General features: G+C 37.3%; 1 protein-coding gene across 1 annotated transcript in view; it reads right to left on the reverse strand.

The window, feature by feature from the left end:
• The window catches only part of FSIP1 (fibrous sheath interacting protein 1), a 208,875-nt gene that overhangs the window by 161,637 nt on the left and 30,958 nt on the right, over nucleotides 1–16,280 (reverse strand). Inside the window, exon 6 of the mRNA XM_019968497.2 lies at nucleotides 1,977–2,075. Within this exon, the coding sequence (XP_019824056.2) occupies nucleotides 1,977–2,075 (99 nt within the window). The remainder of the gene's footprint in view (nucleotides 1–1,976; nucleotides 2,076–16,280) is intronic.

The raw sequence follows: 16,280 nt of genomic DNA on the forward strand, positions 1-16,280 counted from the left end.
TCGCTGATGTCATGAGAATTTTAACATGTATTTTATTTTAGTATTTATATGACATAAAACTTACTCTAAAGACTAGAACCATTACCTACTACTCACTGATTCGCTATTATCTTAGAAAAATAAACTTCTTGTTCAAACCTGTTTTTTAAGCCAGGTCGGGGCATAAGTGTTCTGGATGTCCCTCGTCCTATCTGCACAAACCCCTAAAGCCCATCTCAGTTTGTCAGTTTTTCTCAACCTTTGAAGAGCTTTGCATCAGCGTCAATTGTTCAGACCCTGAGTGCTCAAGACAAGAGCAAGAAAAATACTTGTGGCCTCTTATCCCCTTTATAAAATATCTTGGTTTCACTGTAGTCACATTTAAAGCATTTTTTAAAAGACCATGCGAATCCTTCATTAAAGCTCTAAAAATATGCATAAAAAGAGTCTTCCTAAATGACAAATAGAGTCCACCTTACAAAACAGGATAAACTGCCGTATTAAAGTACTAGAGACAAAAAAAAAAAACACTAGCCAGTAGCTCAGTGCAGACAGGCTTACTTAAAAGTTATCTTTGTTTTATGAGAGGTAACCTCAATAAAAAGGATTCAGGGAGCTAGTCAATTGGTGTTTTGTGGCTCATTAGCAAAGATTCAGTACAAATTTAATAGTTAAAGAATAAATTTTAATTACACTAGTTGGAAAGACCAATCAAAAGTGTTAGATCTCTGAATTTAATTTCTTTTCAGACTAAAATAAATTTGAGTAAAAAAACAACAACAACAAAGTTTTACTCAAATTTAAGTTACACATTTCTAAGCAAAAAAAAAAAAAAAATCTACGCTTTATAACTGAGATTTCATTCTTTAATCAATCTGGTGTCTCAGATGGTAAAGAATCTGCCTGCAATGTGGGAGACCTGGGTTCGATCCCTGGGTCAGGAAGATCCCTTGGAGAAGGAAATGGCAACCCATTCCAGTATTCTTGCCTGGAAAACCCCAGTGACAGAGGAGCCTGGAGGCAGTCCATGGGGTCGTATAGAGTTGGACATGACTGAGTGACTTACAAACACCAATAGTTAAAGTATGAGTTATTTTTTTGGTGAGTGGCCTTCTTAGATATAAAATATATAACTCTTTCCCATAATCCAAGTTGTATATAGTCTTTTTAACTGAAATCTGAAGTTTATTCATTCAGCTGAAGTTTCATATTCTCTTAAACAACACATTAAAATAAATCAAATTATACAAAGTGTTATATACTGTTACATTATACATATAAAACTTTTATTCATGTTGATGTATGACAAAAACCATCACAATATTGTAATTATCATCCAATTAAACTAATTTTTAAAAATAAAAAAATAAAATAAATCAAATTAAATGCATCTTTGTCTACATTTATAATAGTTTCTTTAAAATACACTTTTAATACATTGTAGGAAAAAATCTTAGATAGTCTGGTAAAAACTATCTGCCTAGAAATGTCCTCTTCTCCTCTCCATCCTGGGAGTGATCCAGGGTAGAAGTTGCCATGTCCCGGTAGTAACCCCAGCTTTTGCTAGGTTGGATGAATTGGTTGGACCAAGGGTGGGCACCTAACCCAAGATGGATCAGTTGGTCTCTTCTCTAGGATTATGGAATTGAATCACCCTCTCAATGACTAGCGAAAGGATATGATCTTAGGAATCAAAGAAGCTATCTACCAGGAGGATTCTTTTCATAAATTTTCTTTTTCACTTAAACTAGATTTCCATCACTAGCAGCCAGATTTAACTGTTTATTATACAAAATTTCAAATGTTCTAAAGACGACTATTATAATGAACCCTCAACAACTAACTTCAATAATGATTAACTCGTGACTAATCCTGTTTCATCTAGAACCTCACCTACTTCCCCTCACCACTGAATTAAATCACATCAAATCATTTCATCTGTGAATATTTGTATATATAGCTAGTATCTTCTTGGGACAATATATAAAATCACATACCTTGTTTGACATTCTGTATATGATTTTCATAGTTTTCTGGTGGAACTTGAGTGTGAAACACGGAGAAAAAGGTATCTTCATGCTTGTTACAAGAAGGATCTAGTGATTTAAACATCATTTGTTCAATATCATATGTTAACATATATATATGGAATCTTGAAAGACGGTACTGATGAATGCAATTGTAGGGCAGCAATGGAGATGCAGATATGGAGAACAGACTTATGGACATGGGGCAGCAGTAGGGGGAGAAGAAGGTGGGACAAATGGAGAGAGTAACATGGAAAAAATATATACACTGCCATATGTAAGACAGACAGCCAGTGGGAATTTGCTGTATGACTCAGGGAACTCAAACTGGGGCTCTATAACAACCTAGAGGGGTGGGATGGGGTGGGAGGTCAGAGGGAGGTTCAAGAGGAAGGGAACCTATGGCTGCTTCATGCTATTATATGGCAGAAACCAACATAATATTGTAAAGCAATTACCCTTCAATTAAAAACAAATGAATTTTTAAAAAGCATTTGTTCAATACATACAAAATAAATAAGGAATCGTATATGTGGACAGTTGTTTTTAAAAAACAGATAAGATCTAATAATGTCCTCTGCAATATTCCTCAACTTCCTCTACACGTTTCTTAAGACAATGTCACTTTCAGATAGAAATGATATTCATCTTTGTACACATGAGCCACTGAAACCGAGAAATCAAAGCCAGTCAACAGTTTCCGTAGAACTTCTGTGCAAGAAGTATGCACCAGGGTGTGCTAAAATATCACATGAATTACCTGGATATAATATACCAAATTCTAACATTCATAAAACAGAGAACATGCACACTGAATAACTTTGTGTTTCTACTCCTTATTTTAGATCCACAAGGTGAGATTTCAGATATATGAGCTGTTATTAAAATAACAGAATGTGTTTGAGAGAAAACTGGAGAGACACTTGGCAGTTAGCTTTCCTTTTTTTGATTCTCTTGGGATACTACACATAAAAATTTAAGAAACTGTGTTTAACTCTTTTTGTTTAATTTAATTTGTCTTATGTTCCATTAAGCTAATTTAGACAATGTATATTTACAAGAAACAGCTAACATAAATAAATATCACTTTGCCTTAACATGAAAGAATCTGTCAGGCTGTGGCCCAGAAATGTTTTTGCTTAAGAAAACATGGCATGTCTTGAAGATATTAGAGGATTCACCACCTACCTCTGAAACAAACCTGATTCAAGCACCTGCTTGGAGATGATATGGGCAAGATACATTCACCATGACACAAACACCAACAAATTCAAAACATACAACTTCTGATAGTAAAAACAAATTCATCAATTCAAATTCCCTAATTTGGAATTCATAATAATGTAGCGTCGCATCACCAGGACTGACAGTACAACCATAATCCTTGTTCATTGTTTGATGGGTTAATCTAGCAAATTAGTGGTATAAGCCTTACAAGAAGACAGGTAAGCTACTTAGCAGGCAAAAAGTTTTGAAGTTCTTTTCAAACTTTAATTTTTTTGCAACCATTGTTATTAGGGTTCTTAAATATTCATTGAAGCATACAGCAAGTCAGCAATTTGGCAACATTCTGTTATTGGTTTAAGTTGCATCATATATCCAAAGTGGTAATATATTTTTGATCACATAATTCCTCTTTAATAGCAGTTTCACTTAATTTTATACTAAAGTACCTATAGAGACATAAAAATATGAAAACCTGCAAATCAAAAAACTATTATAGCAAGGTGATACTGAAGGTTTTAAACCAAGGAGTTTTTCTTAGCTGAAATCATTCATGTGACCCTATGGCTCTTCATGCATAGTCTCAGGATATAATTGCCTCAGACAGAATTGGTACAGCTAGGGTACAGCCCTCAGAGAAGGCAATGGCAACCCACTCCAGTGTTCTTGCCTGGAGAATCCCAGGATTGGCAGGGCCTGGTGGGCTGCCATCTATGGGGTCTCACAGAGTCGGACACGACTGAAGCGACTTAGCAGCAGCAGCAGCAGCAGGGTACAGCCCTAACACAAAGGTCTCATAGCTTAGCCTTGAGTTTAAAAGACAACAGTTGTAAAAGAAAGATATTCAACTGTAGAAACTCAACTTCTTAAGAGGAAAAAAGCATTTTCTAAATTACAAAAGTCCTTCATTAGAAAGCTCTTCCTTATAGTAAAAAGCAAACCAAAAAATCTAATTCATGTAGAAAAAATGATGGAATTAGAAAATAATGATTTGATAAACACCATAATAATAACTGACTCAGGTAGAAATTAATGAATAACAGGATAACAGCCCCAAAGTATCCTCCCACAAGATAATTTAGCCAGTGCAAAAAGGAAAACTGTAACTTTACAGTGGAGAAACCTAGCAGACACCACCTTAACCAAATGATCAAAGTTAACATCACCAGCGATGGAACAATCGACATCACACACTTCCTGTTATGATTCATTGAGAATACAGTACCACTTCTATGGGGTTTCTGCCAAAAATACATAACCTGAACCCAATATGTGGAAACATAAACAAACCCAAACTGAGCAACTATCTACAAAATAACAGACCTATAGCCTTCAAAAATGCCAATGTCATAAAATACAAAAAATGACTACAGAGACATGACAATTAAATGCAATGAAAGGGCTTGAATTTTCTTTTGGTAGAAGGATTTAAGTGGGACAACCGGTGAACCATGAATAAAGCCTGTTGATTGGATCATATTATTGTATCAATACTAATTTCCTGATTTGTGTGTGTGTCCATCTGTAGAGAAGACGACAGAAGATATGGTAAGATGCTAGTACATGGAAAATCTGAGTAAAGGGTATTTGCGAATTCTTCATACTTTTGAGACTTTCAATCTGAAATTATATCAAAATTAAAAGTTAATAGGTAGTTTTTCAAATGTCCTCACTACAAACATTTAGCTAAAGGGAAAAAAGAAATCTTCCTTCAGAGATCAAGGATTGAGCACAATTTTTTTATTAATTTTTTATTGAATGAAAGATTCATTAAATTCTACAGTGTTTTACAAATTTCAATACGAGTCTTGAAAGAGGAAGATTGGAGGGTTGATTTAAGTTGCTTCCTGTCACCTAGGGAAGAAAGCCCATCCCAGACAATGGGAAAGACCTAGAAGAACATCACTGGGATGAGTTTAGAGTAGACACAAGTGACTCACAAGTGAGACTGCTCCCTGGAACTCACCCTTTTGGAGGTGAAATCCTGGAGTTAGGTTGAGATCATCAAAGAAAATGGGGAAACCAGAGCACAGGGGGCTCTGCCTCACTGAACACCTGGAATTCTAGGAGACTCCACTCACAGGGCTCACACCTACTCCTGATGCTCCAAAGCACCAATGGCAGTGGGGCACGTTTTAAGGGAGGCAGGGCATGATATAGTCACCCTTTCTTTTTCCCTATCTCTTTTTCATTCTCTCCCCTACTCCTAATACACACACACATGCACAGAAACATATGACATACAATTGCATGGCTGGCCTGGAGCATGGACGAGAACCAGGAGTGCTTGCTTTCCCCTAAGAATTAGAAACAGACCCCTTCCCAGCGCACATCATGACACCAGCCAAAAATGCACACAGCCAGGGACTTCGCTGCGGTCCAGTGGCCGGGGCTGCGTGCCCCCAGTGCAGGGGGCCTGGGTTCAATCCCCAGATGGGGAGCTGGAGCCCACATGCTGCAACTAAAACTTGGCACAGTCAAATAAATAAAATTAAATAAATAAAAACAAATATTTTTTTAAATGCACACATCCAAATGTCCCATGCAATTAAGAACCACCCTGTTAGACTACAGAGAAAAGTTCAATAAACTCAAAATATCAAAACAATGCCCACAGTATTACAGATTTCTATATTGGCTTTTAAAGCAGAGGGCTTATAAAAGATTCTGGAGAACAAAGGAAAAGCACTATTTTCTAATTAACTATAAGGTCAATGAGGAAATAAGAGTACAGTAACAACATGTAGAGAATAATGATAATGACACATAAGAAAGAATGCAGTATAGAGCTAAGTCTATATTTAGAAACAAATTCATAGCAATGATGCCTTTATCACATTGTTAGGGACTGAACTCTATGCCCCCAAAATTCATATGTTGAAGCCCTAACCCCTAGTGTGGCTGTACTTTAAGGAGATTAAAGTTAAATGAGATTATTAGGTAGGGTTCTAACCCAGTAGAACTGGTGTCCTTACAAGGAGAGGAACAGGTACCAGAGGTGTCTTCACCCTCACCTCTTCTCCCCCTGGGCCCCAAGAACAGGCCACGTGAGGACACAGTGAGAAGGTCCATAAGCCAGGAAGCGAGCTCACCAAAAATGAGTTTTCCAGTACCTTGACCTTAAACGTATAGTCTCCAAAACTGTAAGAAAATTAACTTCTGCTCTTTAAGCCACTCAGTCTGTGGTATTTCTTTAATGGCAGCCCTAGCAGACACAGATTTTAAGAGAAAATAAAAAGAACTTAACTAATTTAAATGAAGAAATTAATTTAACTGAAGAGAAAACAAGTTCAAGAAAAGAAATAATCAAGATAATCACTAGAGTTAACAAAGAAATTCAAAATTGATTTACAAAAGTATAAAAAGACATATCCTCGAGTATAATTTTAAAAAGAGAAAACACTCACTGCTATCAAAGTGGCATGGTACTGGTAAAAGAGCAGCCACAAAGACCACTGCAACAGAACGGAGGGTTCAGAAACAGACCCAGAAAAGCCTACTCAACTTATCTTTATTTATTTATTATTTAGTGACTGTCTCCTTTACATCCATTATTTTGCTGAACATTCATAGCATTACCACAATACAGAGTAGCATTACCTCCATTTACAGATGAGGTAAATCAGGCTCAGAGAGGCAAAGTAATTTACTCAGAGTCATACAGATAAATGGAGCTCGATTTTTGTGGCTTAATACTCCTCCTTGAGAACTATTCTGAGCCTAGCATTATTCTGAGCCTATAACTGTGATTTGTTGTTGTTCAGTTGCTCAGTCTTGCCTGACTCTTTGCAACCCCATGGACTGCAGCACGCTAGGCTTTCCTGTCCATCACCAACTCCCGGAGCTTACTCAAACACATGTCCATTGGTCAGTGATGCCATCCAACCATCTCGTCCTCTGTTGTACCATTCTCCTCCTGCCTTCAATCTTTCCCAGTATCAGGGTCTTTTCTAATGAGTAGGCTTTTCACATTAGGTGACCAAAGTATTGGAGCTTCAGCCTCAGCATCAGTCCTTCCAATGAATATTCTGAGTTGATTTCCTTTACTGACTAGTTGGATCTCTTTGCAGTCCAAGAGACTCTCAAGAGTCTTCTTCATCACCACAGTTTGAAAACATCAGTTCTTCAGCACTGAGCTTTCTTTACAGTCCAACTCTCACAGCCATACATGACTACTGGAAAAACCATAGCTTTGACTAGACAGACCTTTGTTGGCAAAATAATGCCTGCTTTTTATTTTTTTATTTTTTTAATTTATTTATTTTAATTGGAGGCTAATTACTTTACAATATTGTAGCGGTTTTTGCCATACATTGACATGAATCAGCCATGGGTGTACATGTGTTCCCCATCCTGAACCCCCCTCCCACCTCCCTCCCCATTCCATCCCTCTGGGTCATCCCAGTGCACCAGCCCTGAGCACCCTGTCTCATGCATCAAACCTGGACTGGCGATCTGTTTCACATATAATAATATACATGTTTCAATCCTATTCTCTCAGATCATCCCACCCTTGCCTTCTCCCACAGAGTCCAAAAGACTGTTCTATACATCTGTGTCTCTTCTGCTGTCTCACATATAGGGTCATCCTTTCAACTTATCTTAAAAGAGCAAGACTTCCGAATAGCAAGAGGATAATCTCTTTAACAAATGGTGCTGGAACAACTGAATGTTCACATGCAAAAAAAAAAAAAAAAAAAAAGGAGCCAGACATAGACCTTACATTTTTCACAAAAATGAAATCAAACTGGATTATAACCCAAATGTAAAATGCAAAAGTATAAAAATAGGATAAAAATCTATGTGAATTTCAGTTTAGTGATGAGTTTTTATAAACACCACCACAAGTATGATCCATGAAAGTAAAAATTGATAATTTAAACTTTATTAATATTAAAAACTTCTGCCCTGCAGAAAAGACAAGCCACAGGCTGACAGAAAATACTTGCAGAACACATATCACATAAAGGACCTGCATCCAAAATAGACAAAGAACTCTGAAAACTCAACCATAAGAAAACAGACAACTCACTAAAGAAAATATAGATATGGCAAATAAACACCTGAAAAGATGCTGAACATAGTTTGCCATTACAGAAATATAAATGCAAATTAAAACAATGAGATACCAATAAACACCTATAAGAATGGATAAAATCCAAAAACGTGACAATACCAATTCCTGGCAAGGATGCAAAACAACAGAAACTTTCATTTTTGCTGGTGGGAATGCAAATGGTACAGTCAATATGGAAGACAGGCAGTTTCTTTCAAAGCTAGACATTTATCATATGATTTCACAGTCCTGCTCCTAGATATTTAACCCACAAAATGGAAATTTTATGTCCACACAAAAACCTGCACACGAATGTTTAAGAAGCTTTATTTATAATCATCAAAAACTGGACACAATCAAGATATCATTCAATAGATGAAGAGAAAAACAGTGATACTGTCCATAGAATGAAATGCTATTTAGTGACAAAAAGAAATTAGCTATCAAATCACAAAAAGATATGGATGAATCTTAACTGTATACTGCTAAATCAAAGAACCCAATCTGAAAAGGCTACTTACAGAGTGATTCCAACTTTACAACATTTGGAAAAGGTAAAACTAGAAAGACAGTAAAAAGATCAGTGGTGGCTAGGGGTTTGGAGGAAGATGGGCAGGTTGAATGGGGATTCACCCAGGGGATCTTTAAGGGTGGTAAACCTATTCTGTATGATACCATAACAGTGATTACATGACACTGCACATTCTTGGAAACCTGTAGCTTCACAGCACAGAGAGTGAACCTTAATGTATGCAAATTATCAAAAGATTATTTAGGATGTAATAAAATCCCAGGACAAAATACAGAATTTGGTTAAAAAAAAAAAAAACAATCTGTGTTACTAATGTACAAATTAATTTCACTGAAGAGGATGGAGGGAAGAATGTTCACTTTTTAAGTAAACTGGAAATGAATAGAGTCTGCAAGACTAGAGGCAATAGAAATTGCATCTGAGCTTTTTACTCCAGTTGATTAGGTTATGTCCTCAAAAATTCTGATATCACTACACACGTACAGTAGAATTGAACAATTAACTAAATAGATGGCCGATGGTGAGAACCAGGTTTTTCACTGTTGGAATGTAGGTTATACACGAGCAAGAGGAAAAGTCAAGAATGATCCATGTGGTAATAAAGTCAGAGACATCAGTATGAACCTATATTTAGCTTAATATAGAGAGAGATGGTTATACATAGAAATATTTACAGATATGTGTATAACAGGTTAGCATACACACAAATACTTTCTTTCTCAGAAGCAACAACTCCCCAGTAGCAACAAGTTGATCAAGCATCTAGATCTGGTTTCTAATATCATTCTCCAATGGGAGGAACCAGGGCTTCTTGGAGAAACAGCTGATTTTCTAGGACTTACGTAGGAAATATAGAAGACAAATCTGAAGCATCTTACAGTGGCAGAGAGTAAGGGAGTGTACACAACAACAACAAAACTCACATGGAGGAAATACGACAAAGGGGCACAAAAGCCAACTGAACGAGCGCCCAATGGCCAAACGCGGGAAACACTGGAGCAATAAAACAAAGCAGTATTGGATTATAACCCAAAGTAGAAAACAAATACCCACATCTATAGTGATATAAGAAGAAGGCAATGGCACCCCACTCCAGTACTCTTGCCTGGAAAATCCCATGGACGGAGGAGCCTGGTAGGCTGCAGTCCAAGGGGTCGCTAAGAGTCGGATACAACTGAGCGTCTTCACTTTCACTTTTTACTTTCATGCATTGGAGAAGGAAATGGCAACCCACTCCAGTGTTCTTGCCTGGAGAATCCCAGGGACGGGGGAGCCTCGTGGGCTGCCGTCTATGGGGTCGCACACAGTCGGACATGACTGAAGCGACTAAGCAGCAGCATAGTGATATAAATAAATAGGGAGACTAGATGAATGGGAGAATGAATCTGTATTCCTACACTGAATAATTCACAATAATTTATGTGAATTCTCTGCCATCAAAGAAGTGACACATAACATCCACACTCCTTAAGTATGAGATGTGCATAGTAACTTTCTTCCAAAGAAGATAGTAAGGAAAAAGGGAAATATTGGGAAAATTTACAGTAGAGAAATCTGACAAATATCAATACTTCCTTAGCCAGGTGACCAAAGTTAATATCAACAGTAATGTTATACTGGTAATACAATGTGATGTGATGAAAATGGCACTTTAACTCTGTGGTCTTCCTCCCAAGAACATACAACACAAATATAATCATGTGAAAACCATGACATAAGTCACAACTGCCAGAAATTCTACAAAATACCTGACCAGTATTCCTCAAAACGGCCAAGGTCAACAAAAACAAGAAAGTTTGAGAAAGTGCATAGCCCAGAGTAGCTTAAGGAGACATGAGGACTAAATGTAATGTGGTATCCTGAATGGGATCTTGGAATAGGAAAAGGACATTAGGTAAAAACTAAACATCTGAATAAAGTATGGACTTTAGTTAATAATAACCAGAGATCAAATTGCCAACATCCACTGGATCATCGAAAAAGCGAGAGTTCCAGAAAAACATCTATTTCTGCTTTATTGACTATGCCAAAGCCTTTGACTGTGTGGATCACAATAAACTGTGGAAAATTCTGAAAGAGATGGGAATACCAGACCACCTGACCTGCCTCTTGAGAAACCTATGTGCAGATCAGGAAGCAACAGTTAGAACTGGACATGGAACAACAGACTGGTTCCAGATAGGAAAAGGAGTACGTCAAGGTTGTATATTGTCACCCTGCTTATTTAACTTATATGCAGAGTACATCATGAGAAACGCTGGGCTGGAGGAAGCACAAGCTGGAATCAAGATTGCCGGGAGAAATATCAATAACCTCAGGTATGCAGATGACACCACCCTTATGGCAGAAAGTGAAGAGGAACTAAAAAGCGTCTTGATGAAAGTGAAAGAGGAGAGTGAAAAAGTCGGCTTAAAGCTCAACATTCAGAAAATGAAGATCATGGCATCTGTTCCCATCACTTCATGGGAAATAGATGGGGAAACAGTGGAAACAGTGTGAGACTTTATTTTGGGGGGCTCCAAAATCACTGCAGATGGTGATTGCAGGCATGAAATTAAAAGACTTACTTTTAATTTCCTTCCAAGGCTTACTCCTTGGAAGGAAAGTTATGACCAACCTAGATAGCATATTCAAAAGTAGAGATATTACTTTGCCAACAAAGGTCCATCTAGTCAAGGCTATGATTTTTCCAGTGGTCATGTATGGATGTGAGAGTTGGACTGTGAAGAAAGCTGAGCGCCGAAGAATTGATGCTTTTGAACTGTGGTGTTGGAGAAGACTCTTGAGAGTCCCTTGGACTGCAAGGAGATCCAACCAGTCCATTCTAAAGGAGATCAGTCCTGGATGTTCTTTGGAAGGACTGATGCTAAAGCTGAAACTCCAGTGTTTTGGCCACCTCATGCGAAAAGTTGACTCATTGGAAAAGACTCTGATGCTGGGAGGGATTGGGGGCAGGAGGAGAAGGGGACAATAGAGGATGAGATGGCTGGATGGCATCACCGACTCGATGGACGTGAGTTTGAGTGAACTCCGGGAGATGGTGATCGACAGGGAGGCCTGGCATGCTGTGATTCATGGGGTCGCAAAGAGTCGGACACAACTGAGTGACTGAACTGAACTGAACTGAATGTATCAATATCAGTTCATTAATTTTAACAAATGTACCATACTAATCTTAATAAAAGGGAAACTGGTTATGGGTATATGGAAAATCTCTATACTTTCTATATTTCTAAAATATATTCTATATTTTTCCTATAAATCCAAAACTGCTAAAATTAAAAATTAACTTTAAGAAAACTCTAGATTAAAAAGAGAAACAAACACTTAACAAAATTAGAAGAAATGGGGCATGTAAACAATAAGAAGGAGAATTATCATTTTTAAACACTAATGGAAACTTTAAAATCTCAGTGACATGGACATATTGCCAAAATTGACTCCAGAAGACTAGTAAACTGAAATACAATAGTAAATATGAAAGACACTGAAAAGAGTAGGAGAATCGCCTCCAAGAAATTATTTGAACCAGATGGTTTTTTCCAGTGAAATCTTTCAAACTTTTAGGGAACAGAAAATCCCCATGTTATACAAACTGTTTCAAAGCATGGAAATAAGTAGACAGCTAGTTCCATTCATTTTATGAAGTTAACATAGCCTGAAAAAGCATAGACACAACCATTACTAACGCCCCCACTACCTGCTACCCCATGACATACATACACGTGGGCACACACACACATACACACACACAGAGCGAATCTCACTCACCAATATAGTTGTGAAAATTCTGAATAAATTCAACCATTCATAGCTGGTACTAAATTAAAAGAATAATCCTCCATAATCAAGAAATTCATTGATCTAGTAACAGAGTAATTTAGTAATTAAATCTATTGATTTTGAAACATTGGTTTGTCAAGAAGAAAAAAGTTTATAATAATTTAAATAGATATTGAAATACATTGCATAAATCCCAACACTTAAGTCTTTACAAGGTTCTCAGAATAGGAATAATTATTGAAAGGACAAAAAAAAATATGTATTATTTCCAGGTGATTATAAACTAACAAAACTCAAAGCAAACAACTAAAGATAATTAGGATAAATAAAATAATTATCACTGAGGGCCTGAGAAAATCAAACAGTAAGGCAGAGAGGGCAAATCTTCCTTTCCTCTACATTTTAGTTCCACTCAAGCTTTCAACTAACTGGATGATGACCACCCACAATCTGGAGAGTAATACACTCCACTCAGTCTACTAATTCAAATGCTAGTCTCGTCTAGAAACACCCTCACAGATACACCCAGAAATAATGTTTAAACAGACATCTGGGCATCTTGTGATCCAGTCAAGTTGACACATACAATTAGCCATCACAGACACTGGGGGATGATGAAACCATCAGTCAAGACAGAGAAAATATACAAAAGAAGGAATGGGATGTAAGGAGAGGGAGAGGAGAGCCAGCAGGGAATGATGAATCCAGTAAAAATGTTACTATCTGATGAGTGGTCAACTGTGTCAGATGCTACAGAGATATCAAATAGGATAAAAATCAGGAGTAAGTCACTAGATTTAGAAGTTAGGAGGACCACTGATAAAGTAGTTCCTGTAGTGTGATAAAAGAAAATACAGTTGGGAAGTAAATGGAAGTTGACCAGGTAGCACCAGTAGGTGCAGACTATTCGCTCAAGAAATCTGACCCTAAGAGAGGAGGGAAACAGAGTGGTACCTGTTCGGGAGTATCATGAAGAACCGACGGAGGAGGTTTTACACGCATGTTTAGTTGATTTGGGGCTTCCCTCATGGCTCAGCTGGTAAAAGAATCCGCTTGCAATGCAGGAGACTTGGGTTCAGTCCCTGAGTTGGGAAGATTCCCTGGAGAAGGGAAAGGCTACCCACTTTAGTATTCTGGCCTGGAGAATTCCATGGACTATATAGTCCATGGGGTCGCAAAGAGTCAGACACGACTGAGAGACTTTCACTTAGTAGATTTGAGGGCTCTTTGATTCTGTTTTATGGTCAAAAGATTTAAATGTGGTTAACTGAAGGGAAGGACCCAGAGGAGATGAAAGAGATGAAGGTGGTAAGAGACAGAAAAACTGATGGGTCAGGAGCTAGGGGCACAGTGAAAAGCACAGGATATTATTGACTTCGGCCTTGGAGAAAAAGAGCACGCATCCTCATTTAAGGGAAGAGGGAAGAGGGTGGAGAAGCACAGTCAGAGTGCAGTTTAAAGGCAGAAAGTAAGAGTGGACCCACCCAGTTGATCCATTTTCTCTGAACACTAAGACTGCCTGGGCTAAGGACTTACAGAAGAAGACTGGAGGTTAAGCACACAGTAGTAATTCAGAAGAGCCATACTGGAGAATATAAGAGAAACCGCTAAGCTATACTGAGAATCCAGCAGAGGTTAAAAAAGAAAAGACTCCTTAGCTATACCAGTGAGCACAATTATGTGATTTTCTCCCCCAGTCCTCTGCAAATCAGAGCAGAAAGAGAATACCAAATTTTCTTGGAATATTTCATCTTAACATCCGAGAGTAGAAGCAACAATTTCCTGAATTTCACAGAAAAGCACTCTAAAAGAGGTATTTGCAAATTTTGAGAAACCTAATTGATTAAAATGTCACTGTTTTGTATTTACACAAACTTGTACATTTGGAGCTGGAAACACAAGTCACAAATGTAACAGAGGCAAAAAAGAATAACCTTTGTCCAAAACACCGGTAACAAACAATCCCATCACTAGATATATTTGTCTCAGAGAGTAGTGAATTTTATCTATATCTGTCAGATAAATGCTATAAACTAAGGGAAAACTCCTAGTTCAGTAATTTCATATTTCTCTAGAAAAACTTTAAAGTGATCCTTCAAAAACATGGTGAGACAGACTTTTAAAATATTTCTGAGACGTCTAGAAAGTACAATACTGTCCCTTTCAAAACCTCAGTATGGGTTATTATCTCACTTATAAAGCTAAAATATGGTTTTAAAAAATTAATGTGGTTTTTATCTTTCTGTTAGACCCAAGTCCTCATTTGTGTTCAGTACCTATAAAAAATACACAAGTAACTTTTCTTTTTACTGCTGGTTATTTGTGATGTTAGAAAGGGACTACAGTGAATTTTATGTTTGGGGGGCTTGAAAGCAGGTTGGAAATTGCCATTCTGCCACTAGCCTGAAGTCCTTTGAGTTACTCTTAAGTAAGAAGTTCAGGAAATGACCGGGGAAAATAAAGAATACTCATTCTAAGATTTTTCCTTTAGTTTAAAGGGGAAAAATTAAAAGAATGGTAAATAGTAGGTCTGGATAATTGTAAATGTGTGTTTAAAGTTCAAGTCTAAATAAGCCTGGCTCTAAATTCAAGAGGTACTCTTAAAGCACTATTCTAACTAGATGCCGCCACCTACTGGACAGTTTACAAGGGTTTGCGCTTTCCTGGTAACAGAGGAAAAAATGACCGTGGAGGAAAACAGAGCAAACGGTTTCCTGTTTTCATAATAAGCTTTACAGGAACACTTTACATTTTATGGCTATACATAGGTTTGATGAAAATAATTGCTTAAGTTTTAAATTTTTTTACATTTTTAATTAAGAGGGGATAGCTGAAGTTCAGAGAATTATCTGGGAAAGAAACTACCCTCAGGATGGAACAGATACAAGTAGTGTCACACCATTTCATGATATGAGACTATGTTGTAATAGTAGAAATATGAGACTGTCAAAATTAGTGTCATGTGGTCAAATCGGACTCTTGCTTTTCTGTTCATTTCTTTCACATGTGCTAATAATACATTTCATAAACTGAAGATTCCAAAAGTTACCTCTTTTGGAATAAGCTAATAATTTATGTTATGTAAAGTGTTTCAAAATGTATAATTAGGCTAATAACATAATCTATAGTAAATGCTGGTTTCCCAGGTGGCGCTAGTGGTAAAGAATTCGACTGCTAATGCAGGAGATGTAAGAGACGTGGGTTCAATCCCTGAGTCAGGAAGATCCCCAGAGAAGGGAATAGCTACCCACTCCAGTATTCTTGCCTGGAGAATTCCATGGACAGAGGAGCCTGGTGGGCTATAGTCCATGGGGTCACAAAAAGTCGGACACTTAGCACATACTAAATGTCATCTCTTTTGGGTTTTAAGATTTTTAAAAATCAGATATGTGTGACTACTGAATACATGTCTATGATGAAAAGAGCCAGCAAGAAGCTACAAAGACAGGAATATAGATCAATGGAACAAAATAGAAAGCCCAGAGATAAATCCACACACCTATGGACACCTTATCTTTGACAAAGGAGGCAAGAATATACAATGGAAAAAGACAATCTCTTTAACACTGGTCAACCACTTGTAAAAGAATGAAACTAGAACACTCTCTAACACCATACACAAAAATAAACTCAAAATGGATTAAAGATCTAAATATAAGACCAGAAACTATTAAACTCC

This window comes from Bos indicus, chromosome 10 (genome assembly GCF_029378745.1).
Source record: "Bos indicus isolate NIAB-ARS_2022 breed Sahiwal x Tharparkar chromosome 10, NIAB-ARS_B.indTharparkar_mat_pri_1.0, whole genome shotgun sequence".
Classification (NCBI taxonomy): domain Eukaryota; kingdom Metazoa; phylum Chordata; class Mammalia; order Artiodactyla; family Bovidae; genus Bos; species Bos indicus.